The 23,630-nt window shown below is 66.0% G+C and overlaps 4 protein-coding genes across 11 annotated transcripts in view; 1 reads left to right on the top strand and 3 right to left on the bottom strand.

Annotated features, from left to right (window-relative positions):
- The window catches only part of MUC1 (mucin 1, cell surface associated), a 4,153-nt gene extending 3,419 nt beyond the window's left edge, over nucleotides 1–734 (bottom strand). Inside the window, exons 1-2 of the mRNA XM_039251282.1 lie at nucleotides 568–734; nucleotides 3–120 (exon numbers count right to left, since the gene is read on the bottom strand). Coding sequence (XP_039107213.1) covers nucleotides 3–120; nucleotides 568–619 — 170 coding nt within the window. The 5' untranslated portion in view covers nucleotides 620–734. The remainder of the gene's footprint in view (nucleotides 1–2; nucleotides 121–567) is intronic.
- Nucleotides 735–2,664: 1,930 nt separating this feature from the next.
- Nucleotides 2,665–12,655, bottom strand: THBS3 (thrombospondin 3). 8 transcript variants are annotated; one of them, XM_039251385.1, is made up of 23 exons: nucleotides 12,497–12,655; nucleotides 11,633–11,833; nucleotides 11,296–11,502; nucleotides 10,490–10,746; nucleotides 10,288–10,390; nucleotides 9,278–9,304; nucleotides 9,014–9,096; nucleotides 8,867–8,918; nucleotides 8,600–8,748; nucleotides 8,162–8,302; nucleotides 7,719–7,796; nucleotides 7,284–7,436; nucleotides 7,006–7,116; nucleotides 6,789–6,896; nucleotides 6,395–6,554; nucleotides 6,034–6,152; nucleotides 5,858–5,910; nucleotides 5,391–5,584; nucleotides 5,084–5,262; nucleotides 4,912–4,960; nucleotides 4,546–4,742; nucleotides 4,126–4,298; nucleotides 2,665–2,977 (listed from the first exon to the last, which is right to left on the bottom strand). In XM_039251385.1, the coding sequence occupies exons 1-23, from the start codon at nucleotides 12,573–12,575 to the stop codon at nucleotides 2,770–2,772; spliced, it is 3,081 nt and encodes a 1,026-aa protein (XP_039107316.1). In that variant the 5' UTR covers nucleotides 12,576–12,655; the 3' UTR covers nucleotides 2,665–2,769. The 8 variants fall into 8 exon arrangements, with proteins under 8 accessions (XP_039107316.1, XP_039107319.1, XP_039107318.1 ...); XM_039251389.1 differs by lacking the exon at nucleotides 11,633–11,833 and adding an exon at nucleotides 3,065–3,204 and having other exon boundaries at nucleotides 2,826–2,977; nucleotides 12,497–12,651; XM_039251382.1 differs by lacking the exon at nucleotides 12,497–12,655 and adding an exon at nucleotides 3,065–3,204 and having other exon boundaries at nucleotides 2,826–2,977; nucleotides 11,633–11,807.
- Nucleotides 12,656–13,449: 794 nt separating this feature from the next.
- MTX1 (metaxin 1) lies at nucleotides 13,450–18,529 on the top strand. The gene is made up of 8 exons (XM_039251392.1): nucleotides 13,450–13,968; nucleotides 15,106–15,175; nucleotides 15,327–15,406; nucleotides 17,007–17,099; nucleotides 17,269–17,451; nucleotides 17,531–17,607; nucleotides 17,941–18,095; nucleotides 18,186–18,529. The coding sequence occupies exons 1-8, from the start codon at nucleotides 13,468–13,470 to the stop codon at nucleotides 18,398–18,400; spliced, it is 1,374 nt and encodes a 457-aa protein (XP_039107323.1). The 5' UTR covers nucleotides 13,450–13,467; the 3' UTR covers nucleotides 18,401–18,529.
- A 435-nt stretch (nucleotides 18,530–18,964) lies between these two features.
- GBA (glucosylceramidase beta) lies at nucleotides 18,965–23,367 on the bottom strand. The gene is made up of 11 exons (XM_039251391.1): nucleotides 23,079–23,367; nucleotides 22,623–22,710; nucleotides 22,192–22,383; nucleotides 21,940–22,086; nucleotides 21,568–21,701; nucleotides 21,165–21,337; nucleotides 20,708–20,945; nucleotides 20,186–20,410; nucleotides 19,681–19,844; nucleotides 19,224–19,340; nucleotides 18,965–19,135 (listed from the first exon to the last, which is right to left on the bottom strand). Exons 1-11 carry the CDS (start codon nucleotides 23,103–23,105, stop codon nucleotides 19,030–19,032), a joined length of 1,611 nt encoding a protein of 536 aa, XP_039107322.1. The 5' UTR covers nucleotides 23,106–23,367; the 3' UTR covers nucleotides 18,965–19,029.
- Nucleotides 23,368–23,630: the final 263 nt, after the last annotated feature.

Here is a 23,630-nt window from a genome sequence, read left to right on the forward strand (position 1 = left end):
TGGTGGTCGGGGTCGAGGGGTCGGTGGTGGTCAGGGACGAGGTATGAGAGGGTACTGGGCTGGAGGGCAAGCTTGCAGTAGAGCTGTTGACCAGGGACGAGGCGTCAGCGGCGTCTTGGGCTGCAGTGACAAGTGTAAGAGGTTGAGGTGACAGGTTTGAGTTGGGGGACAAATCAGAACAAGGAGGAAAGACACCCTTCGGCCTCCTGAGAAGTAATGGCACAGAGAGATTCCTAGCAGGCCAAACCCTGGTCAGGCCCTCCTCCTCCTTCCTGGCTGGCAGCCTCCCCTCTCCCCACACCCCTGCCCCTAGCTGTCCTCCCCTAAGACCTGTGTCTCCTGACTCCCCCCACCTCCCCAGACTTCTCCTCAGGTGCCCCACGGGCTCCCCGGGGCTCGGGCCTGTCTGCTGTCTGCCCCTGGCCTCCCCCCTTTACTCTGGCACAGCCTGGGCCGCCCCGCCTGCAGCTTTGGCGCCCGGGGCGCCACCTGTGAGGACAGAGAACCCGCGCAAACGCTGCGAAGACCGCAGGAGCCAGGCAGCCCCTCCCCAGCGGGCACCCTCACCCGGCGGCAGGAGCAGCTCCAGGAGCAGAAGGAAGAGAGGGGCCGGGGCCATGGCGGTGGCAGCTGCGTGGGAGGGGGCGGGACAGACTCGCCGAGGCTCTGCGCGCGCGGTGGCTCCCGCTGCTTTATACCGGTCCCCGGCCCGCCCTGGGCTCAGCCGGAGCAGGTGACAGGTGACAAAGCCCCGCCCCCGCCCCTGCCCCTTCCTCCTCCTCCGCAGCGCTCCTGCCCCTCAGGTGGGGTACGTGGGCTCCGATCGCTCCACCCTCTGACACCCCGCGGGCTCTCCCAGCACCGCCACCCCCGGCTCCAGAAGAGGAGCAGGGGTGTGGGGAGGCGGGGGGAATCAAGGACCTGGGTCCCCTTGGCTCTAGGTTTAGCCTCAAGGCAACCGCCGAGGTGAGAGAAGGGGCAGAGGAAGTGGGCTGGGTTTGGGTCTCGGACCGCAGGCCGGGAAAGCTCACCCTCGCGTCCCTCGCCCCGGCCCCCATTCTCATCGCGCCCCCTGAAGCCGCACCGCGGGGGCTGCGGAGGAGCGAGGAGGCGCGGGAAAGGGTGGGCCGGGGCCCAGTTTTGGACGCCCTCCCCCCGCCCCTTCCCGGAATCGCCGCTCCCGGCCGGGTTCCGCCCGCAGATCCACCGGCAGCCGCAGCCCCCGCCCCTGCCCGACTTGCCGCGGCCGCGCTCCCGCCTGGACCCTCCCGAGGAGGGGGCGGGGAAGAAGGCTCCGCGCGCCGCGGGCCGGAACCTGGGCTCCGCGCGCCCCCAGGGTCTCTCCCGCCCGGTGCTCCGCCTCGCGGCGGGCGGGGCTCTCCTGCCCCCTGGCGGCCCCGGGGGCCTGGCGGCGGCGCGCGGGAACCCCGGGCGCCCGGGTCGCGGGAGGGGGCGGCGTGCCCGAGAGCGGCCCGAGGGGCGGGGGCGCGCAGGTCGGGGGCGGAGGGCAGGGACGCTCCGCTTCCCCCACGGAGGGGCTGAGGCGGCGTCCGCCGGAGGCGGCGCTCGGGGGGTGGGGTCCTGAGGCACGAGGAAGGGGCGCCCAAGTATGTGGGAGCGGACGGCGGAATGTGGGAGGGGAGACGGGGCAGGTCGTGACGCACGCCGGCGGCGGAGAGTGGGTGGGGCAACAGAAGGGCATCTGGGGGCCCAGGGTGGTGACCGGGGCTGTACGGGAGGCCGCGTGCTTGGGCCACGGGGAGGAGGGGACGAGAGGAACGAAGGCGGAAAGGTTTGGGCGCAGCGCACGTGGAGCGGGGGCGCCGGCCCCCCCGGAGGCGCCCGCACTAGGAAAACCGTTCTCAGTCGCCGCGGAACAGGCTGGAAGGGGAGCCTTCACAGCCCCTCGGGGCGGCGGCGAACGGGACGCGGCTCCGCGCGGAGGCCCGAGGGCCGCGGAAGCCCCCCGCCCGCCCCCTCTCCGGGGAAGGCGCGGGCCTCGGGGTGGGCGGCCCCAAAACTTCGGCCCCGGCGTTGCCAGGCAACAGCCATTCAGCCCGGTTGCCGGGACACGCGTCCCCATGGCGACGGCTGCGCGCCGCGCGCTCCGAGTATTTAAAGAGCAAGCGCGCGCAACGGCCGGGTGTCGGAAAGCGGCTTTCCGGGCCGCCCCCCGGCCGTCCCCGGCCCCTCGCCCGGGCGCCAGCTCTCGGGCTTTCGAGGTGGACCCAACTCCCCGGCGCGACCCCGGCTCTGGGGCTGGCCCGGCTGCAAGCGGTGCGGAGCGGGACCCCGGGCCCCGGGCGGGCGGGAGGGACGGGACGCGGTGCAGTGTTGTTCCTTCCCCCGCCAATATTGCACTCGTCCCGGCCTCCGGCCCCTCCGGCCCCCCGGCCCCCACCACCCCGAGCGGGCCAGCTCCAGCCGTCCTGGCTCTCGATCCGGACCACCTAAGATAGACCGGAGTGTCGCCGCTGCCACCGTGAGTAAGGACCGAAGCTGTTTTCGGACCAGCCCCCCGTCCTTCACCTGGCTCAGCCCGGCACCGTCCTCCTCCAGGCCCCAAACGTCCCCTACGTCTCTGACTTTCATCCTACCAGCCCCCCTCCTTACCCCCTGCGCCCCACACTACCCCGGAAAACCCCTAAAATAAGCACCACGCACTAGCTTAGAAAACCACTGGAACTTTATGGCAGTGTGCTGGGATCCTTCCTGGGGTCAGTGCCTGAGAGGTACCCCCCGAAAACTCCCATCTCCTGAACGGTGGGGTCACCACCCTTCTGGGACTGGACTCCCGCCGGTGCCGGAGGAGGGTCTGTGTTTGGCTGAGCGGCTGCAGATTAGACCCGAGGGTCTCCAGGATGGACCCCGAGGCCAAAGGGTCAGAAACCAGGATTCTGAATCCGGCGGCGGACTCTTCACGCTCTCGCCTGCAGCAGCTGCCTCCGGAATGGCTCGAAGTCCTCCGGCACGGTGTCTGCGGGAGGAGGGGCCGCTAAGGTCAGAAGATGGGACTCTCCCACCAGAGCCAGAAGGTCAGACGGATCCGGGTCTAGAGCCTCACCATTGCATCGATACTGGAGGTTGGACCAAATGATGTTTTCTTGGGAGAAGCAGAAGACCCCGAGGCGCCCCCCTCGCATGGCCGTGTCAATGATCACCCCCGAGTCCGCCACTAGCTGAGGACCCTCGTAGAGCTTCACCCTGTCCAGGGCAGGGGCGTCCATTGGTGCGAGGGCGCCCAGGGGGCACTGGGCCATCAAGGCCAGGCCCTGCTCATCCCCAACCCCCCTTGAGCTCACCGGGCCTGAGAGAGAACGGAAGGAGGGGGAGGGATGAAGGAAAGGGGAGGGACGGGGGTGCTTTTCTCAGGCCTGGGGCCCCTGCCTCTTTGTCCGCCCCCTTTGCATCTCAAAGCACCAGCCACATTCCAAGCGAGGATTGGGTTGTCATGACAATGAGCACAATGGGCTGGGGGGTGAAGTCACCCGCTTCCCAGGCTCTAGTCCACCCTCCCTCACCCCCTGCCCTGGCACCCTGCAGCCCCAGGCACCTTAAAGGGGAACCGACCCGCGTCCCTGGATCCTGGGCCCTTGCCATCGGTCCTCCCTTCCCCGTCATCCCCACCGACTAGGAGATGTGCGCTCGTGCACACGGCACCGGCACCAAACCCAGAAGCCTTAGCTCCCGACCAGGGGATGTGCCTTCTGGGCCTCGGTTTACTCTTCTGCAAATGATGACCCTCCCTCCAGGTCAGACACAGATGGGGCAGCTCCTGGGATGCAGCACGGAAGGGGCTGCATGTGAAGGGCCTCTCCACAGACTGGCCTGCGGCTTAGAGGCTCCCAAAGATGTCCCCATTTCCCAGAGGGGAACACGGAGCCTGGAGAAGGAAGGACTCGCCCAACACGGTCTCCCTCCTGCAGCGCCCGCACCAGAGCCCGGGCTGCCTGCCGTGGAGGCGGGCGGGGCTGAGGCGGCTCGTCTGTGGCGAAAGGGAAGAGAGAGCAGCGCCCAGTCCTGGCCCGGGGCACTGAGCGGTCAGGGGCAGTCCGGGGAGTCCCAGCTAAGGGAGAAGGGAAGGCGGGGCCGGGCCTCAGAGGCTCTGCCGCCCCCTTCCCTCACCGGATGTAGCCCACTTGAGGCCGGTGCAGCAGCTGCCAGCGGTAGGAGGTCTTGTCCCGCCAGCCCACGTTCCGGGGGTCCGTCCACAGCAGTCGCACCTGATCCGGGGTGTGGCCTGTATGCCACAGGGCATTCCGGAGGTGTTCGCCCGGGCCGGACACCGATGTCACTGCCTGGAGGGGATCGGGGAAGACAGCTTGTCAGCCACAGCCACGGACCAGGACCACAGGCTGGTAAGAGCAGGTGGCAGAGGAAGTCAAGGTGGGCGGGGGAACAGCCTGAAGGGCTCCCCCACCCCCTGCCCCCGGGAGCCAACCTCCTGGCCAGATACATGGGAAACTGGGTTCCCACTCACGCGGTGGGGGTTGGGGGGTCTGGGAAAGGGCCCAAGGGTCTGGGGAGTCTGGGCAGCTGCCAGACCTTGAGTTGCAGCCCCGGCTGAGCGACAGCCCGGAAGGGTGTGGCCTGCCAGTACGTCTGCTCAGTTTGCTTCCACATGACCACGTAGAAGCGGCCGCTGTCCTGGTAGCTGAAGAGAAAGCCCGCGTAGTCGTCATCCGTCACCGTGTTCACGTGGAAGGTGCCTTCGAAGTCCACACCGTTGAAGGCTGTGTATCCTGGGTGTGGGTGGGGTCAAGGTCAGGGCCGGCAGAGCTACCGGTGGCCCACTGTGGGCCAGGGGTGGGATGGGACGCCTGCTGTGCGTGTGGCCAGCTTGGCCCCCACCGTCCACCCCTGGAGGATTCCTGCGTTTGGAAATTATTGAGCTGGGCGTCCCTTACATACCAACTGCCAGGCCGGGGTCACTGTTCATGGTCTGAACGATTTCCATGCCCTGGTGGTGTGCAGTAAGGAAGCCCTGATCCAGGTGCGCTGACCAACCCCCCACCCCGGCCCCCGCCAGGCCCCACCTGGCGGTCTGGTCTGATAGCACCTGCCCGGCCCACTGCCCCAGTACCTGGTTGAGCACCACCCAGATGGGGTCAATCTGGGCATCACCCTCAGGATCCAGGACGACGGTCTGATAGGCCCGGAAATCCGTCAGGGTCACCTCCGCGCTTTCGGGGCACACGTCCAGGGGGTCGACCACCGCATCATTGTCAAAGTCATCCTCACACACGTCACCAACGCCATTGCCTGCACAGAGCGAGGCCAGAGCGAGGCTAGGCGCTCAGGAAGGCCTGGCCGGCGCCCCGAGGCAGTGCCACCCCCCACCCTGGGCAGAGCCCGCGCCAGCCCAGCCCTATGTGGGACTCCAGCCTTACCATCTGAGTCCTTCTGATTGGGGTTGGGAACCAGGCGACAGTTGTCAGGACCAGGAGGCACGTAATCTGGGACCCCGTCGTTGTCATCGTCCCCGTCACACTCATCTCCGAGGCCGTCATTGTCCGAGTCCAGCTGGGAGCTGTTGGGCAGCTGTGGGCAGTTGTCCTTGGTGTCCTGATGTCCATCCCCATCGCTGCCCAGAACAGGCACCAGATAAGGGCTCTGAAAGCACCACATCCATCCCCTGTGAGCCGCGTGGCGTCTGGGGTGCACCCTCGCTCAGCCACACCGACTGCCGTCACCCAGCTGAGGTGAAGTCCGAGGGCACGAACGGAGGGCAGACTGTGGGAGTGAAGACCTGCTCGGTAGCGGAGGACGGTCAAGGCTAAGCACACAGGAAACTGCGGAAGTGCTAGAGGAGAGTAGACGAAGCCCCGTGTGACCGTCTAGCTCTTGGCCGACTTACCTGTCCTCATTGGTGTCACAGACATCCCCCACCAGGTCGCTGTCCGCGTCTGTCTGCGGGAGAGGGGCCAGTTCTCACCGTCTCTTGGGGTAACTCGAGGATGGCTGGACCGCTTCCCCTCTGAAGGGCTGGCGCCCAGCCCCCGCTCCCCCCAGCCCCGCCCCCACCCCCTGTACCTGGGTAGGATTGCTCATCTCGGGGCAGCTGTCACAGGCATCTCCCACCCCGTCCTCATCCCTGTCTGTCTGCAGGGGGTTGGGGACTTTAGGGCAATTGTCCAGTCCGTTGGGGATGCCTGTAAGATACGGGGTGGCACCCAGCTGTCACTAGGACGCGTCGTGCCCTCCAGGTCGGTGAAAGCCCGGAGACGGAGGCTGCTCAGGAACTCTGGCTGCACCCCCGCCCCCTTCCTCGTGCTCCCCCTGACCCCGCCGCACGCCGGTCTCCACCTTCCTAGCTGCCCCTCCTGCCCACCTGCATCCGAAGGCTCACGGGCCCCCAGCCCCCCCCCCCGGCCCCCTCAGCCCCATCCTGCACCGTCCCCGTCCACGTCGTTGTCACAGGCATCCCCTTCCCCGTTGCCGTCCGTGTCTTTCTGGTCATTGTTGGGAACATTAGGGCAGTTGTCACAGGCGTCCCCGAAGGAATCTGTGTCTGAGTTTTGCTGGTCCTTATTGGGGAAGAGCCGGCAATTGTCCTGGGGCGGGAGGGCACGGGTCAGGCTTCCTCTGCACCGCTGGCCTCCCCCATCCCGACGGCCACCCGCCGGGCCTCCACATGACCCGCTTGTCCTGCCACAGGGCTTGTGCGGCCCCCCCCAGCAGTTCTGGGGCCCTTCCTGGAGAGCTTCCAGGGACCAGTGCGGGGCGGGGTCTCGGGGCAAGGCGCGGCGGGGAGCAGGGGCGCAGGAAGGGACGGCGCTAGGAGGCACCTCCACATTCTTGATCCCGTCGCCATCAGCATCGTCATCACACTGGTCCCCCACGCCGTCGTTATCAGCATCTTCCTGCCCAGAGTTGGGGGTCAAAAGGCAATTGTCCTAGAGATCAGAGGAGAAAGACGCTGCGTGGGTTGCGGCCCCGGCCTGGGCGCCCCCGACCGCCAGCCCCACACCTGCCCCGGCCTGGGTGCCCCCGCCCGCCCCACACCTGCTTGCAGTGCTTGTTGTTGTCCATGCAGGGCAGGGCCTGGTCCGGGTAGCCGTCGATGTCCGTGTCGGTCCCGCACACGTTCCCGTTCCCGGCCCAGCCCACGTTACACTGCGGCGATGGGGCGGGGCGCGCGGGGTGAGGGGCGGGGCCGCCCACGCCCCCCCCGCCCACGCCCCCCCCGCCCCTCCCTCCCTCTGCAGGCCCCGCCCAGGCCCCCCGGCCCGCTCCGCTCTGCGGACTCTCCCTTCTCCCCCCGAACCCCAGGCCCGGCTCACCGAGCAGGACACCGCCCCGTTGCGTTCAAAGAGACAGTGCGCGTGGACGTGGCAGGGGCTGTGGGCGGGGCTGTGGCACGTGCGCGCCGGGACGCAGCCCTGGCTCTGGTTGCCCACGAAGCCCAGGCGACAGGGGCCGCACCTGAAGGAGCCCTGAGAGCAGGGAGAGCCTCGGCTCGGCTGGGGGAGGGGCTGGGGGAGGAGGGTCGGCCGCCAGGTGCCCCGAGAGCGGCCGCGTGGGGTCGCGCTCCCTGCTCCGGCCCCCGGGCTCGGTCACGACCCTCAGGTCCCCCTGACAGCCTTCGGGTGAGCAGACTGAGGCTCGGGGGGGGCCGGGCTTGGGGGTCACAGTGAGAAGCGCGCGGTGCGGGGAACACGCGGGGCGAGCGAAGCGGAGGGGGCGGGGGTTCGCGCACGCGCGGGGGCTCCGCTCACCACGGTGTTGGTGCAGATGGAGTTGGGGTCACAGCCGCCGTTGTTGCCGTCGCTGCACTCATCGACGTCCTGACAGACCTGACGGGACAGACGGATGACGATCTCCTCGTGAACACTGACCCGAAGCCCAGACCCCAAACCAGTGTTAGCACCAGGACCCCGTGTCCCCCCGGGCGGCGGCCCTGCAAGGCCACAACCTCATCTACACGTTCTTGGTTTTGTTTTTTAATTTTTTAATGTTTTATTTATTTTTGAGGGAGACAGAGTGTTAGTGGGGGAGGAACAGAGGGAGAGGGAAGACACGGAATCTGAAGCAGGCTCAGCACAGAGCCCAACGCAGGGCTCGAATCCACCAGCTGTGAGGTCATGACCTGAGCCAAAATTGCAGTTTAACCAACGAGCCACCCAGGCGCCCCTCGTCTACACATGCTGCCCGACCTGACCTGTTTGCTGGCACGGGCGTAGTCGATGCCCACACCGGACACCCGGGTGCCTTTGTAGCCCTGGGGACAGGCCTCGCAGTGGAAGCCGGGCATGGTGTTGATGCAGTTGGCGCCAGGGAAACACGGGTCCGCGTGGGCGCACTGGGGGTGGAGGAGGGTGGTCAGGCGCCTCCGCCTGTGGCCCCCACCCACCTCAGGTCCCTCCCCCTCCCGCCCTCCCAGCCAGGCCCAGACTGCCCCGCGCTGCCCAGTGGCCCTCCGGTCTTGGCCACAGGCTTTGCCCCCTCCCATCTCGTTTCTTTCCGGTCCGATCCCCCCCTCGCCCGTGTCCTAAAGCCCGGGCTGTGGTGCTTCCCACCTCCGGGAAGCCCACTTCCTGGGGCCTCTCCCGACTCCCTCAGCCCAGTGTCAGTGCCCCTCCAGACCCGCCGCCCCCACCTCGTTGATGTCGGTGCAGTGGGTGCCGTTGCCCTGCAGGCCAGGAGGGCAGGGCCCGCAGCGGTAGCCGGGGTACTCGTACACCTCCATGCAGTCCACGCCTCGGAAGCAGGGGTTGGGGCTGCAGTGCGAACGCTGCTCGTGGAAGCCTGAGGGGCAGGCCCGGTCAGAGCCACCCCAAGGCGGCCATTCCGACCCCTGCAGCAGGGCACCGCCACCGTGGGGCGGTCACGGGGTTGCCGGGAGCCCGCCCCACTCCCCACTCACCGCACACCTGACACTCCATGATGGTGTTTCGGATCAGGGACATTTCCTTCACCTTGCGGACACAAGGGGGGCAGTCGGCTCCTCGCACCCCCCGCCCCCAGTCTGCACACCCCCCCCGCCCCCGCCCCCGTGCAGGTGCGCTCAGACCTGGTCTCGGATGTCAGCCCGCAGCTCCACCAGGATCTGGTTGAAGAGGGTGAGCTGGGTGACCAGCGCCTTGGTCTGCTCTCCTGTCAGAGCCCAGGGCGCACAGAGGCTCAGAGACCTGGCCACCACCCTGGCCCCTCTTTAGGGTCATAAGCCAATTCCCCCGCCACTACTGCCTGCCCGCCTTTAAGCCCCATCCCTCTCCTGGCTGAAGGAGGCGGCTGCCCAGCCCCTGGCCCCTCCCACCTCCCCTCTGCCGCTCACCTAGGATGGAGTGGAGCGCGCTGGTCACTGGAGGGGAGAAAACACAGTCAGAAGGCAGAGACGTGAAGAGGGTCAGGAGGAGGAAGAAAAAGAGGGACAGGGACAAAGGTCTGGGGGGCCTTCGAAGAAGGACGGGCAGGTGGATGGCGGGGGGGCAGCGGTGACCAGCAGGCAGCACCAGCTCTGCCACTGGGGGGTGAGAGACTCCCGGCCCGGCAGGCCAGCAGGGATCCGAGTGAGAGGTGACCCAGAGCAGGCCCAGGCCCCCAGGCCACTCCATTTCCGCATGCCCTGCCCCGCGCAGCTCCTACTGCCACAGTCCTTTTTTTTTTTTTTTTAATCTTTTTAATGTTTTATTTATTTCTGAGAGAGAGAGAGTGAGCAGGGGAGGGGCAGAGAGAGAGGGAGACAGAATCCGAAGCAGGCTCCAGGCTCTGAGCTGTCAGCACAGAGGCCGTTGCAGGGCTCGAACCCACGAGCCATGAGATCATGACCTGAGCCGAAGTCGGACGCTTAACCGACTGGGCCCCCCAGGCGCCCCATCCACAGTCCTTTTTTAAACGGATCTGGGAGAAGTGGGCACTTAGGCAAGGACCTTTGAACGTCCCTGTAGGGAGACCAGGCGGATGGGCGAAGCTCAGAGAAACTGCTGGTGGGTGACAGCTGCCACTGAAAGCTAACGAAGACCCAAGACCCTTCTCTTAGCCGCCAAGGTCAAGCAGCTACCTCTCCCACTCCTCACACGGCGCTTCTGTCTTCTCCCAGACGGCTCTGTGTTCCCCAGCCACCCTGGTAGGCAGGGGACCCGACCCGGGAGAGCTCTGTGACCCACACCTCCGGGGACAGCTGTGTTATTTGGAGAGCACAGACCCGGAGGTGAAGGAGATTGGGGTAACAGGGTCAGAAGCCCCAGGAATGAGTGTTAAGGGGGAAATCAAGGAGACAGCCAACAAAGACCACAGGTATGATCTGGGCTCCAAAGTGTCAGCTAACGGAAGTCTGCGTGTTACCTGCGCTGTGGATGGACTCGTCCCCCTGGAACGGACATTCGCTCAGGGCTCCCACCCGGGCCATGGACCCGCCCAGAATCATTTTCATAGATTCCACAAAGCCCTGGGGGGACAGGAGCAGAGGGGGGTGGGAGGACCGGCCAACCCCTCCCACAGGGCGAAGTGTTTCCGCAGAAACTCGGGGGCCTCCCTTCCCGCTCACCTGCATCCTCAGATAAGCTTTCTGGCCGGTCCTGATCTCCAGCCCGTCCACCTCTGCTGGAGGAATGGGGGCCAGTCCTGGGAGCCCAGCGTGCTGGTCGCCCAGTTTGCAGTCCACGTAGAGTTGCAGGGCCAGGCTGGGCCGGGACGGCCCCCGGAGCCGCAGGAGAGCCGTGTGTGTCCGCCCGTCGGCCAGGCCCGCCTGCTGCAGGTTCACCGCGTGCACCTTGCCGTCCTCCCGCTGGTACCGCACCAGCACTGCCGGGGGGAGGGGGGGGTCAGTATGGGGACCGTCCCTGACCCCCTGCCTCCCAGCCGAGCCTCGCATCGACTCTTCTGGGCAACACACCTATCGTCCTCATTCCGCTAAGTATCTCTCAACACCTCGTACGTGACAGATGCTTTTCAAACGGGTTCAAAGATCAGGACTTTCTTACTCTTCAGTGGCATCAGGTTGCTCTGTCCCTTGCTAGGGTGGCAGCTGGTTCTGAACCCACTGAATTGTGCCAGGGATCTGCAGGACTGCTCATACCCTTGCCAGGACACAGAGACAGCCCCCCCACCCCACCCCGCCCCGGGGCAGCCCCGAGTGCAACATCCGCTTCCTACAAAGATGAGGCCTCACTCCACTGTTTGGGGACCCGGCCTTCTGCGGCACCCCCTAAGCGCCCCATACCAGGTGCCCCCTGGTGCCTGAGCACTGCCCGATGGGCCCAGGGAGAATTCAGAGGGATGCAGGGGTGGGGATGAGAGACAGTGCTCAGGAGGGGTGGGGGGGGTCACCGCTTCAGGAAAGGAGGTGTCCACCTTTGTTGATTTTGCCCACGACAGAGGCCTCCAGCCAGCGTGTGTTGTCCTGGCGAGAGTAGAGGCCAAAGAGGACGCCACCCTGCTTGGGGGGCAGGCGGAAGGTGGACAAGAGGTAGATGTCCCCAGCCGTGAGCAGGGCTGTCCGGATCTTCTCTGCTACAGCGGTCATCTGCCGAGACTCACCCACAGTCAGCAGGTCAATCACTGGCCGGGCAAGATTATCAAGGTCAGTGAGCGGGTCGGAGGGTTAGGGCCTGCCCTTTCCCCTGAGCCCTCGGGGGTGGAGCGTCCTTCGCCACTGCCTCCACGCCCGCCACTAGCCAGCGTTGGTCACCTTCTTGAAACTCAACCCCGGTTGCTATCGGAAGACAAGGCATCGTGCCTCCCTTTCCCTCAGTAGCGCCTACTGAGTCTGGTCTGGGAGCCCGCAGGCCCGATGCTCTCGGAAATACAGAAACAGCGCCCGGCAAACTTGAGATGCCCCCACCAGGTGGCGCAAGGGAGCCACTGTGCTGATCCCACGCAGAAGTAGCACCTGGTGCCCACAGCGCAGAAATGGAAAAGCAGTTTCTCTTTATGCTGCTGGGTTTGGCTCCTTCCGCACCCAAATGCCCCTCCTCCATCCTGGGGGCTCAGCGCACTCACTTTGGACGGGAAGAGCTGCCCACTGAGGGCTCCAACCCTCCTGTCTGCCTCTCCCCCACGGGAATGTAGGACCCGGCTCCTCTGCCTCCTGTGTCCTGGCCAATCTGTGGTTTCCCTTCCAGCCAGTCATGAATCTGGGCCTGTGTCATCTGCTCCAGCTACCTCTCCCACACCCACAGGCCCATCCCACAGCCAGACCTCCGGGAGAGCCCAGACCTCTGGGCCCCCACCCCCACCATGTCCCAGGGCAGCCAGGAGCCTGGCGCGGGGGTGGGGGAGGGTGAGGAAGCCCACCTTTGCCCTGCTCTCTCAGACCCCGGAATGCCTGCAGATGCTCAGACACCAACCCAGCCGGGCGGCCCTAGCACCCAGCTCCTGAGTCCTCTGCCCTGGCCTCACCTACTCACCCACTACCCTCTGCTGTTCACTCCTACCCCCATGGCCATGATTTCATCAATCTTCCCTCCTGCTCAACTTCAGGACTCTCCCGGTGCCCACATGTTTCCTGCTGCGAGGCTGGGGGGAAGAGGAGGGGAGGCAGAGACGGGCTTACCCTGGAGGTCCTGACTGGCAGACGCGAAAGTGCAAAGGAGGAGAAGAGCCAGGGCCCCCCGAAGTCCCTGCGTCTCCATGCCGCTCAGCTGGCTCACTACCCCTGGCAGGCAGGCGGCTGGGAGGGGAAAAGGCTAGGCGGAGAGAGCAGGGGCGGGGGGCGGAGGGACTGGAAGGGGGAGTTGAAGGGGGGGGCAGCAGGCGAGTGGGGGGGGGCTGAAACAAAGAGCTGCCAATCAGCCTGGAGGCATCCCCAGCTCTGGGAGCCAGGGGCCCTGGGGAAGAGCCCGAGGCCTCCCTGCCTCCCGCCTCTCCCTAACGGTCCTCCGGCCTCGGCCCAGGTGCCTCCCGCCCTCCGGGCACCCTGCTGCTGGGGGCCGCTACCGACAGCTACTGCTTCCTGTAAGCTCCTGGGAAGGCAGGAGCCCCCGGCAGGGGCAGCGCCAGACACTGGGCATTATTCCACTGCTGGCATGAAAGGGTGCCAAGGGAGTGGTGGAAAGTAGCTTGCTATCTTGCCCCGGGGATGCCCACATGGCATGAACTCTGCTGCTCTGACGAGGCAAGTGCTCTTTATTAGGGTGGGGGTCCGCGGGCACGTGACTCATTCCTAGGAACACTTAGAAGCGTCCGTTGGGAAGCGGAGGGCGAGTCTCACGCAGTGGTCAGCGAAGCGCTTGGAGGGAGGACTCAGGAGCGAGGAAAAGGCCACTGGGGACGGCAGTAAACCAGGGGACAGGCCAGGGGCCGGGGCCAGACCCGGAACACGGGGGGTACTGGCCGGCAGGCCGTGACCCGGATGAAGCGCAGGGGCGCCTCGGTTCCCGTTACCGCGGCAACGGCCCGCGAGCCCCACCCCCTCCCCCTCCCAGGCCCCAACCCGACCCGGCTCCGGCCGCCGCCGCCCCTGTTTTGTTTCCATGGCGACAGGCGGCGCGGGGCCCGCTCCAAACATAACGCGCTGTGGAAAACATGCGGCTCGGGGGACCCCCCCGCGGCCCCCGCTCCGGGCCGAGCCCCGCGGGGCCCTGGCTCAGCCCAGGCAGCGTGCAGATTAACGAGAGCCCCCAGAGCCGGACCGGGCGCACAAGACCCGCTGGGCCGGGGCCCGCCGCGCCCTCGGGGGTCCCGGGCTCCCCGCGGCCAGGGCGCCCAGCCTCCGCCAGGAGGGCCCGGCCGAGAACCCTCCCCCGCTTCGGGAGCCGCCTCTGGAGGCAGCAGCGGCCGCCCTCCCCGGGAGCCCGCGGCCCCGCCTCCCGCCGCCCCGCCTCGCCAGCGGCCTCCCCTCGGTCTCCGCCCCGGGCGGCCCGAGGGGCGGGCCTGGGGGGCGGGGCCTCGCGGGGGCGGGAGGAAGCGCGGGGGGAGGTGCTTCCGGGACAGAGGGCGGGCAAGATGGCGGCGCCCATGGAGCTGTTCTGCTGGTCGGGGGGCTGGGGGCTGCCGTCAGTGGACCTGGACAGCCTGGCCGTGCTGGTGAGGGGTGGCGCCGTCGCCCTCTGCTGCGCCCTGGAGGACTGGGGAGGGAGCCGAACTAACCGATCTTCCGAGTTTTACCAGGGCGCCTCAGCACGGGTGCGCTGGGGGAAACTGAGGCAATCGGAAGCTGTGCCTGGCTGATATGGGCTCAGTGCCCTGTGGTTTAACAGCCTAGGTTTGGCGCAGCCGTAGAAACAGGTCTGGGCGGCAGTTCAGGAAGTGGGGTTTAGTCCTCGCTCATCCATTTACTGGCTGTGTGACCTTGGGGCTATCCCTGGTCTCGGAGCGCTGTGTCTTCCCCGGGAGGTTTACCGAGCCTCGACCACCTGAGGGTCCTCAGGAGGGGCACTCCTGTCTGCATAGCCTCCCTTTCCCCCTCCCCTCCCCTCCCCTCCCCTCCCCTCCGCTACACAGCATCACTGAGTTCGTTTATTGAACCGAAAGGCTTCCTGCCAGAAGGAAAGAGCTTAGGAGTCCGTTCACGTTATTCACTCCTTCCTTTTAATGAGCACGTATCAGGCCTCTTCCAGGTGTGACTTGCCACGCAGAGATGAGTAAGACTTAGTTCCTCCCCTGTTGTTTACGGGAAGGCGGACGTGTTAGCAAATAAATGTAACAGGTCCAGGTGTTAAGGTTTAAGTAGGAACAGGCCACAGCCTCCCTAAGAAGGGCTTGCTCCGTGCCTCCAAGGACAGGGGTACACTGGGTGGGAAGAACTTGGGAGGATGCGTGTGCATCATGTAGATGGCAGGACAGGAGACCCGGGAAGCCCCTTACTGCACACCTGCTGTCGCGGGTCTCCCTGCTGTAAAGTGGAAACCATAACGTCAGCCACTGTGAGCCATGTACTAAGCACAGCACACAAGGAATTCAATAAATATTATTTCTTTTCTTCCTTATTAATGTTTATTTATTTTGAGACAGTGTATGCAAGCAGGGGAGGGGCAGAGAGAGAGGGAAAGAGAGAATCCCAAGCAGGCTCAGCACGCTCAGTGCAGAGCCCACCGCAGGCCTCGAACTCACGAACCATGAGACCCTGACCTGAGCCGAAATCCAGAGTCGGAGGCTCCCCTCTTGTTTCCCGTCTTGATTCCCCTGTGGGGCCCTCTCTGCCTTCTGCTTGTTTTCCTGCAGACCTATGCCAGGTTCACTGGTGCCCCACTCAAGGTGCACAAGATCGGCAACCCCTGGCGGAGCCCTTCAGGTACCCAGTGCCCCGGGGGCCAAGGAAGGTGGGGGCAGGACAGGTACCCAGCGTGGGGGGGGGGAGGGGAGGGGCAGGAGACAGGACGCTGCTGTAAGACACGCGGGTGGGCAGCTAAGGGTCGGTGGGCGTCCTTTTCCCTCCGCGTCAGGAACTCTGCCTGCCCTTCGAACCAGTCATGGAGAGGTCATCTCGGTGCCACACAAGATCATCACCCACCTTCGAAAAGAGGTAGGTGGCTCGGGTAGGAGGGCTGCCGGGGAGAGTACTTGAGTCATGTGAGCGCACCACGCCTGTGTTATCTGTGCCCAGCCGGACGCGGGCCGCCCACAACTTCAGGGAGCGCACAGTCTGAGGGCAGAGACACACTGTGTGTGGACTCAGTAGGCGCTCGGCCGGGCATTAAGCTGGGCTGCTGGGGACGTATCCGGAGCCACGGTGCCTTGTGCCTGCTGGGCAGGGAGGGGGGTGAGCTGATGACACGTGGAAGGGAAAGGAGAGCAGAAGAGAACTTTGGGCTCAGGTGAGGACCTTGGAGGTGGCTCTGGAGAGGGACTTGTCAGGGCCATTGTCCTTTTCTCAGGGACCGGGTTGGGCTGGATGTGGGCCTCGGGATGGACAAGGCCTCGAGCCACAGTGGGGGAGCTGAGACAGCGTTACAGGAGGAACGGGGAGATCTTGACTGTGCTCTTCATTCTGTCCTTGACTGTGTGACCCTGGGCAAGTCACTTAACCTCTCAAAGCTGTAAGCCCCTTTGTGAAACTAGGGGGCTCAGCCAGGATGCCTCCAAAGGCTCGTCTCATTTTCCTGGGAGAACCTGGCAGACGTACGACCTGCTTCACTTCTCTTTCCCAAAACTGAAGAGCTGGGGGCGTGGGGGGAGGGCACCCGGGGAGAAGCCAGAGTTCCTGGCAGGCCAGGCCGCCCTGTTTCCTTATGTGCGAGGGCGGCGCTTCCAGTCTCCAGAGTTTGCTCCTAACACAGCCACATTGAGAGAGGGCTGTTACCCCATTCTGCAAGGGAGAAACTGAGGCTCAGCAAGACTTTTTTTTTTTAATGTTTTATTTACTTTTGAGAGAGAGACAGTGTGAGCAGGGGAGGGGCAGAGAGAAGGGAGACACAGAATCCGAAACAGGCTCCAGGCTCTGAGCTCGCTGTCAGCACAGAGCCCGACATGGGGCTCGAACCCACGAACCGTGAGATCATGACCTGAGCCAGAGTCGGATGTTTAACCGACTGAGTCACCCAGGCGCCCCTAAACGAGACTTCTTTAAGGGTCGCGCTCCAGAGGTTCTGTGGGGACAAACCTTGGGATGCGCGGAGGGTGGCAAAGGTGTGGCGGCCAAGATGTGGGGCGCTGGGGTGGCATGTGGTGGTGGTGGTGCCCAGACCGTGGAATGAAGTAGAAGAAAGAGCTGAGTCCCGGGCGCTGAGACAACAGGCCAGGGAGCCCTGGCTCCCCACGGTGGGCCGAGGCGCCCGCACCCGAGCTCCGCTCTGCCAGCCCCGTGGAGCCTGGACTGGGAGTTCCTGTTAGAAAGTGGCCGCCGGCGGGCGCGCTGCCAGCTTTCCGTGGAGACTCCGGGAGCCGCTCCTGGTCTGCGGCTGGGCCTGCCTCCCCCCCCGCGGGCGCCCGACCTCGATGGCCAGCAGGCTCCAAGGCCCAGGCTTTCCGCCAACAGCAGCAGGCTACTGGACGGCCCGGCAAGGGGGGCGGGGCCCTGGCCTACATCTGCTACCCTCCCGGGCCAGCGAGCCTGGTAGCGGACAGGCTGCCTCCCTGCTCGGGGAAGGGCCCCTGCAGCCTCGCGGCGTCCCCCTTCTCCACAGAAGTACAATGCTGATTACGATCTGTCGGCCCGGCAAGGGGCGGACACCTTGGCCTTCATGTCTCTGCTGCAGGAGAAGCTGCTTCCGGTGCTGGTGCGTCCCCAGGCCTCCTGGCATTCGGGGCCAGGAAGGTGGCGGGAGGGGGGAGGGCACATGCGCCTGCGCTTGCACAAGCACGCGGCGGGGGGGGGGTGTTCCTCCCTAAGTTAGGCAGGTGCGCTGGCCCAGACCTGCTTCATCCCTCCTGTTCCCCCCCATCCAGATCCATACTTTTTGGGTGGACACCAAGAACTACGTGGAAGTGACCCGGAAGTGGTACGCCGAGGCCATGCCCTTCCCCCTGAACTTCTTCCTTCCCGGCCGCATGCAGCGGCAGTTCATGGAGCGGCTGCAGCTGCTGTGCGGGGAGCACAGGCCGGAGGACGAGGAGGAGCTGGAGAAGGAGGTGCGCCCGGGGCGGGGGGCGGGGACAGGGTGTGGGGGGGGGCGCCCAGGGTCTCAGCCCTCCCGCGTCCTCCCTGCAGCTGTACCAGGAGGCCCGGGAATGCCTGACCCTGCTCTCCCAGCGCCTGGGCTCCCAGAAGTTCTTCTTCGGGGACGCGTGAGTGTGCCCCAGGGGGACCCGGCGGGCTGGGGGAGAGGCAGGCTCAGACGCCCTGCGGGGACGGGAGGTCCTGGGGACAGACGCAGACGACAGAGGGGCTGTGTGTGAGGCGGGAGGGCTGCCAGGCACAGGAGCCGCGGGGCTCTCAATGTGCCCTTTATGCGGCCCCGGGATAGAGTCCCATTCAGGGCCTGCCTGGCGCCGCTTGGGGGCCCTCCCCCTGCCGGGCGGGGATGGGGGGGATTCCAGGACCGGGAGCCTCCCCCCCCCCCCCCCCGCCCCGTGGGGCCCCAGGCGCTCCCCTGCAGCCCTTCTCTTCCCTCGCTCCAGCCCTGCCTCCCTGGATGCCTTCGTGTTCGGCTACTTGGCGCTGCTGCTGCAGGCGAGGCTGCCCAGCGGGAAGCTGCAGGCCCACCTGCGGGGGCTGCACAACCTCTGCGCCTACTGCGCGCACATCCTCAGCCTCTACTTCCCCTGGGATGGAGGTGAGCGCGGGGCTTGCGGGGGGGGGGGGTATGGGGACAGGACCCCAGAACCAGCCGCCATCGCCACACCCTTCCTTCCCTGTTCCCCAGCGGAGGTGCCGCCGCCACGCCAGACGCCAGCGGGCCCCGAGGCCGAGGAGGAGCCGTACCGGCGGCGGAACCAGGTGCTGTCCGTGCTGGCGGCGCTGGCGGCCATGGCCGGCTACGCCCTGCTCAGCGGCATCGTATCCATCCAGAGGGCGCCGCCCGCCCGGGCCCCTGGCCCGCGCGCCCTGAGCATGGCCGAGGAGGAGGAGGACGAGTGACCTGGCCCCGCGCTCCCAGGCCGGACTTTTCTGCTCTCGCACATTCCAGAGGCTTCTCTGCTTCCTCGCGGTCGTTACGGCCGGAAAACGGGCGCCGCTCCCGGAATAAAGTCGTCCACGCGGACTGCAGTCACACGTTCTCTTTCTTAAGGGGCCGTCCCCTTTCCAGGAGCCGCTGGCCGGGGGCCGTCGGGCTGCCTGAGCCCACCTACCGGTGCCCTGACGCCGTCGGCGCTTGCGCGCGGCCCGTGGGAGACACAGCGCCCCGTCTGGGGCCGAGCTTCTCTAATCTCCCTTTCCTCAGCCTCCCCGCCCCCAGCTTGTGTCCGTACAGACAGTGAGCTCACCCTGGGCCCCGGCCCAGTTTCCACGGGAGCCAGCACGTCGCGCACACGCACACAGGCCCGGGGGCGGGGCCGCCGGGGCTCCCTCGTCCTCCCCTTAGGGGCCTCCAGGCCCTGGCACCCACCGGGGGGAGAGTGAGTCACGCAAACCACGGCCTCTGGGCTCACGTCACCCAAGCTCACCCTGGCCCTGCTATACCCTCTTTAGCCACAAACAGCATGTGAGCCGACTGTGTCCCTTTAATGCCCGTTCCGAGCCCGGGCGCTGCCAGTGCCTCTGCCCCGTCACTGGCGACGCCACAGGTACGTGTGGATGGAGTAGCCGGGGGACAGCGTCTCCATGTAGCCGACGGCAGGGTCCTCGATGGTGAGGGGCACGTCCTTCGAGGAGCTGGGGAAGCAAGGGAGAAGCTGAGCGGCCAGTCCTGCCGAGCCCCCGCTGTCTGGGCTTCCCCGACCCCCGGCCCTGCCGCTCTCACCGGTTCAGCACGACCAGGGCCGCAGAGCCGTCGGGGCGCATCAGCGCCACCGCGTCCAGGCTGTTCTTCTCGCTGGCCAGCAGCCCCACCCTCTGCGAGCCCTCCGGAATGAACTTGCTGGGGGGAGGGGGACGGGCATGGTCGGGACCCCAACATCGCCCCTCCGGGCCGGGGCCCGCTTCTCTGGGGGCAGCGCCCCGGCCAAAGCTCGGGCCACCCCCAGACCGGTGCTCTGTGCTGCTGGGCAGCCCCCGCCCTCAATCCCCGTCCCCAGCATCCGGCTGCGGGGCTCGCCCTCCGCCACCCAGTCACTTCCTGCCTGGATGGTGCAAGAGGCCCAGGTGTGTCTCTCCCAGGCTCCCACCCTACACGTCCTTCCGTCCCCTCCCGGGTGACGTGAGCCCCGCGCAGGGGACACCGGCCTGGCGGGGGGGGGGGAGCCCTGCCCTCCACGCACCTGAAGTGGCCCAGGTGATAGAACATGGGCTGTTTGTAAAACGTGTTTTTGGCGATGTCCACGATGATGGGGCTGTCGACAAAGTTGCGCACCCAGTTGGGTCCCCCTTCGGGGTTCAGGGCGAGGTTCCAGTCTGTCCAGCCAACCACGTGGTAGAGGAGGTTCTGGGGTAAGAGCAGGGCAGAGACAGAGGCCCCAGGTGGGGTCCCCAGGCAACGTAGTTAAGACCGGCCGGTGGTGCCCGGCCCTGTGAGGGGCGCTCTGCACCTTTAAGACCTGAGGGCGGGGCGGCGACGGAGGCAGGGAAGGAACCAGCAAATGAGACCCCAGCGTTGGAGGAGAGGGGCGGTGGGATGCGCGAGCCTAGGAAGGGGAGACAGGATACAGAAGCCCCAAAGCCCCAAGCTTGCCCCAAAGAGCGAGTCACAGGGACAAGCTGGGGAAGAGGCCGTCCCTGTGGTGAGATGAGGAAGGTGTGCAGGGGCGGGGTGGGCCGGGCGCTCACCGTGATGATGCTGTGGCTGTACTGCGCCCCGCGGTCCCAGGAGCCTAGCCGCACGCTCTGCTCCCAGAACTTGGAGCCCACGCACGCCTCTGAGGCAAAGAGCATGGTGTCGGGAAACAGGCGGTGCGTCTCCCCCAGGGTGGCCTTGGCCGGGGCCAGGAAGTCCAGGTACCAATGGACGGCAATGCCATGAACGTACTTAGCCGCCTCTGGGTCCGCCAGCACCTGTACGAGGAAGCAGCCACTAAAACTGGGCCTTGCGTGGAGGGTTCTGGAAGCAGCCCTGGGGACCTGAGATACGGGTAGTGGGAGGCAGGCAACTGGAGGGGGCTACAGTGAGGAGTCGCAGGGACCTCTGGGTCCTGGAGATCCACAGGGGGTTATGGCCCCTCAGCTCCCCACCCCGGGGGGGCCGCCTGGGCGCCTGGCTCCAGCCCAGGGAGTTCCAGGAACCAGGAGTTGGGGCAGGGGAGCCAGCCTGGGCGCCAGGCGGCGGGAGGCCCCGGAGGCCCTGGGCCTTACCACCTGGGCCCAGCGGGGCAGCAGCAAGCGCTGGTCGTCCAGTATGAGCAGGCGCACGTCGCGGTGCGTGCTGTTGGCGAGGGTAGGACCCAGGTCCCGGGCGATGAAGTCTCGCTGGTGCTCAGGCGTGAAGCCCAGGCACTGGAAGGGGTACCCGCTGATCAGCCCTGCGGAAGGCTCGTTCTCTGCTGTCACTGCCCAGAACCGCAACTTGTGCTCGGCGTACGCATCTAGGAACCTGGCGGGGAGAAGGCTGAGTGTGGTCCTGGGCAAGAGAGGAGCCCAGGACCCTGGGGAACGGAGGCCCCCTGAGGTGGGGACGCTGCAGGCAGAGTCCGAAAGGCCCAGGAGATAGAAGGGTGGTCTGAGGGGTCGGATCTGGGGGTGACCCGGGCCCAAGGGGGAGGGGGGTGCAGACTAGGGCGTCAGACCCACGGGCTTGCAGTGACTCCCTTACTTAACAAAGTATCTGGCCCAGGTCTGGTGGTAGACATCTCCGGGCTGCCCCTTGAGTGACCCCTTCCCGTTCACTGCCCCGTTGGTTTTCAGCCAAGTGGGTGACGTCCAGGGACTGGCGAAGAGTGACACGGGCCGTGGGGCCAGCTCCAAGGCCTGGTGAATCAGGGGTATCTAAGAGACCGTGGAGGTGAGGAGAGAGACACTCAGAGCTGGAACACGGACAGACTGGCCCAACTGGCGCTTCAGGCCGAGCCGCCGGCCCCTGCCCTGTCCCGCCACCCCCCACCCCCCGCCCGGACGGAACCGAGAGCAGGGAGCGGGCTCTGTGTCCCCCGCAGCCTCGGCCGGCCTGAGGCTTCATGCCCAGCAGCCATCGGCTCCACGGGGGCCCGAGTGCCCACCTTGAGCTTGACGTCCTCCTCAGGGAGGATGAAGTCACGCAGCTGGAAGTCGTCAGGGCTGTCGTCGTAGGTGTAGGTGCGGATGGAGAAGTCGCAGCTGGCCATGGGCACCCGGATGATGTTGTACTCGATTCCTGCGGGAAGTGAAGGCCAGACAGGAGAGCCAGGCTCAACGGGCCAGTGCGGGACCCGCCTACCACTTGCCGGGCCTGGGTTATGTCTGGGCGCCTGGGGCCCGTGGAGCCCGGCGCCTGGGTGGAATGCTCAGGGAAAGGTAGGAAGGACCCAGATGTCAGGGACGGGTGGGGTCAGGGTCAACGGGAAGGTCAGGGTGGCGATCGCACCATGTCATCTGGTCCCCCTCGTCCTCACCTTCCTCGGAGAAATAGGATTTGAGGAGCAAATCCCGGGCAGCGGGTGACAGGGCGAGGATGTTGAGGGCAGCGGCGTCCGTCATGGCCCCTCCAAACCCCTTCACTTTCTGGAACTTCTGATCTGGCTGCAGGGTCAGGAGCAGCCCTGAGGACGCGCAGGGGACGGAGGCGTCAGCACGAGGGGTGGGGGGTGGCTGGCAAACCACAGGCTCGACTTAGCTGGGGGGGGTCCCGCCTGCGGGGGGGTCACCTGTGCCCGTGCGGGTGGCCCGGATGGGCCCCAGACTCAGCTCCATTCGGCGCCCACTGCGCGTGCTCTCATATCGGGCGAAGGTGCCAGGGGCAGGCAGGGCCAGGGCGTCAAGAGAGTCGCAGTACGTGGCGTTGCAGACACAGACCACCGAGCTGTAGCCAAAGCTTTTGGGGCTGCAGGGGCGGGCACCTGGGGGGGCAGAAGCGGAGGCTGAGGGAGGAAGGCTGGCAGAAGGGACGCGCTGGGTGGATGGACGGATCGGACACTGATTTCAAAGGTCTCCTCACTGTTCTTCCCCCGCAAGTTGGTCTCAGTCACAAGAAGGCTTGCTGAGCAGCCCCGACGCTCCGGGGGGCCGGGAGGCACCCAAAGGCCCGGCGCGTAGAAGGGAGCCTCCCAGGGCTGCCTCCCCTCTGTGACTCACTCACCTGATGCCCACGATGCAGCCTCAAGTAGAAGCAGTCCCAGGAGGCTGGCAGCCACAATGCGCCCCCTGCCCTGGGGCTGGGGGTGCTCCTGAGGACAGAGTGAAGAGTGGCTGGGAGCCCCCTCCCCGCCGGGAGCCCCTTTCCCCTCCCAGCGACTCTTCCATGGGTGGGGCGCCCATAGCCTGGCTCCCACCTTCCTCTGATAGTGGTGGCACTGGACCCAGAGATACCTGGGTGCTGCCCTCCCACCCAGCCCTCTGCCCACCCCAGCCAGGACCCTTCTCCACCCCTCCTCCCGCCCGCTCCTCCCGGACCCCACCCCCCCACATCTGCCCCTCCGTCAAAGAGCTGCGATGGCCTGGATTTGAGGAGGCTGTCATCCACTCGATTCCAGCATCCGGATGGCCAGGATTCCGGAGCAGAGTGACAGGACCAGGGGAGCCCTGGCTCGCCCACCTGGCGGAGAGGACGGGGACGCTCCATCACCAGGTGACGGCTCGGCAGGGTTCCCAGGCCTCGGAGGGATAGAGGATCCACTAAATAGAAACGGGGAGTCAGGTCCTGACAGTAGCTACAGGCACCTGATTAGCCCTGTGGGTTTAGTTCCGGCATAAAGGCGTGACGGGTCATGTGACGACTCTGGGACAGTCACGTGATACAGGAAGCCAGGCGGTTGCGGCCATACTTGTAAAGGGCGGCCGGCCTCCTCCAGGCTGTTGGCGAGGATTCATCCTGGGATATGCTGGAAGGCACGCGGATGACAACCTTGGGAAGAACGTAGATCAAAGATCTGCGCGGAAGGTAGAGGCTCCCGAGTCCCCGAGGCCGGCAACCCAGCAGGCACGCTGCTCGCTTGAGAAAACAGATCCGGAAGTGATCCCTAATGAAGGCGGGGCGCCAGGCTGGCTCGGTCAGTAGGGCAGGTGGGGCTTGATCTCCAGGTTGTGAGTTCAAGCCCCACACTGGGCACAGAGCTTCCTTAAAAAAAATAAACGAAAATAAAGATAA

This window comes from Hyaena hyaena, unplaced genomic scaffold, assembly GCF_003009895.1.
Source record: "Hyaena hyaena isolate Hyena2069 unplaced genomic scaffold, ASM300989v1 scaffold_385, whole genome shotgun sequence".
Taxonomy (NCBI): domain Eukaryota; kingdom Metazoa; phylum Chordata; class Mammalia; order Carnivora; family Hyaenidae; genus Hyaena; species Hyaena hyaena.

What these genes read in the sequence shown, in the direction of transcription:
- THBS3 (XM_039251385.1), bottom strand. Translation starts at nt 12,575, where the DNA reads ATGGAGACGCAGGGACTTCGGGGGGCCCTGGCTCTTCTCCTCCTTTGC. An exon ending in GGGCTGACATCCGAGACCAG is followed by an intron (nt 8,919 to 9,013) that starts GTCTGAGCGCAC and finishes TGTGTCCGCAAG; the next exon opens with GTGAAGGAAATGTCCCTGAT. An exon ending in ACTGCACCGACATCAACGAG is followed by an intron (nt 8,303 to 8,599) that starts GTGGGGGCGGCG and finishes CTCCACCCCCAG; the next exon opens with TGCGCCCACGCGGACCCGTG.
- MTX1 (XM_039251392.1), top strand. Translation starts at nt 13,468, where the DNA reads ATGCGGCTCGGGGGACCCCCCCGCGGCCCCCGCTCCGGGCCGAGCCCC. An exon ending in CCCCTGGCGGAGCCCTTCAG is followed by an intron (nt 15,176 to 15,326) that starts GTACCCAGTGCC and finishes CCTCCGCGTCAG; the next exon opens with GAACTCTGCCTGCCCTTCGA. An exon ending in TCACCCACCTTCGAAAAGAG is followed by an intron (nt 15,407 to 17,006) that starts GTAGGTGGCTCG and finishes CCTTCTCCACAG; the next exon opens with AAGTACAATGCTGATTACGA.
- GBA (XM_039251391.1), bottom strand. Translation starts at nt 23,105, where the DNA reads ATGGAGCGTCCCCGTCCTCTCCGCCAG. An exon ending in GGCTGCATCGTGGGCATCAG is followed by an intron (nt 22,384 to 22,622) that starts GTGAGTGAGTCA and finishes CTGCCCCCCCAG; the next exon opens with GTGCCCGCCCCTGCAGCCCC. An exon ending in TGGGCCAGATACTTTGTTAA is followed by an intron (nt 20,946 to 21,164) that starts GTAAGGGAGTCA and finishes TCTCCCCGCCAG; the next exon opens with GTTCCTAGATGCGTACGCCG.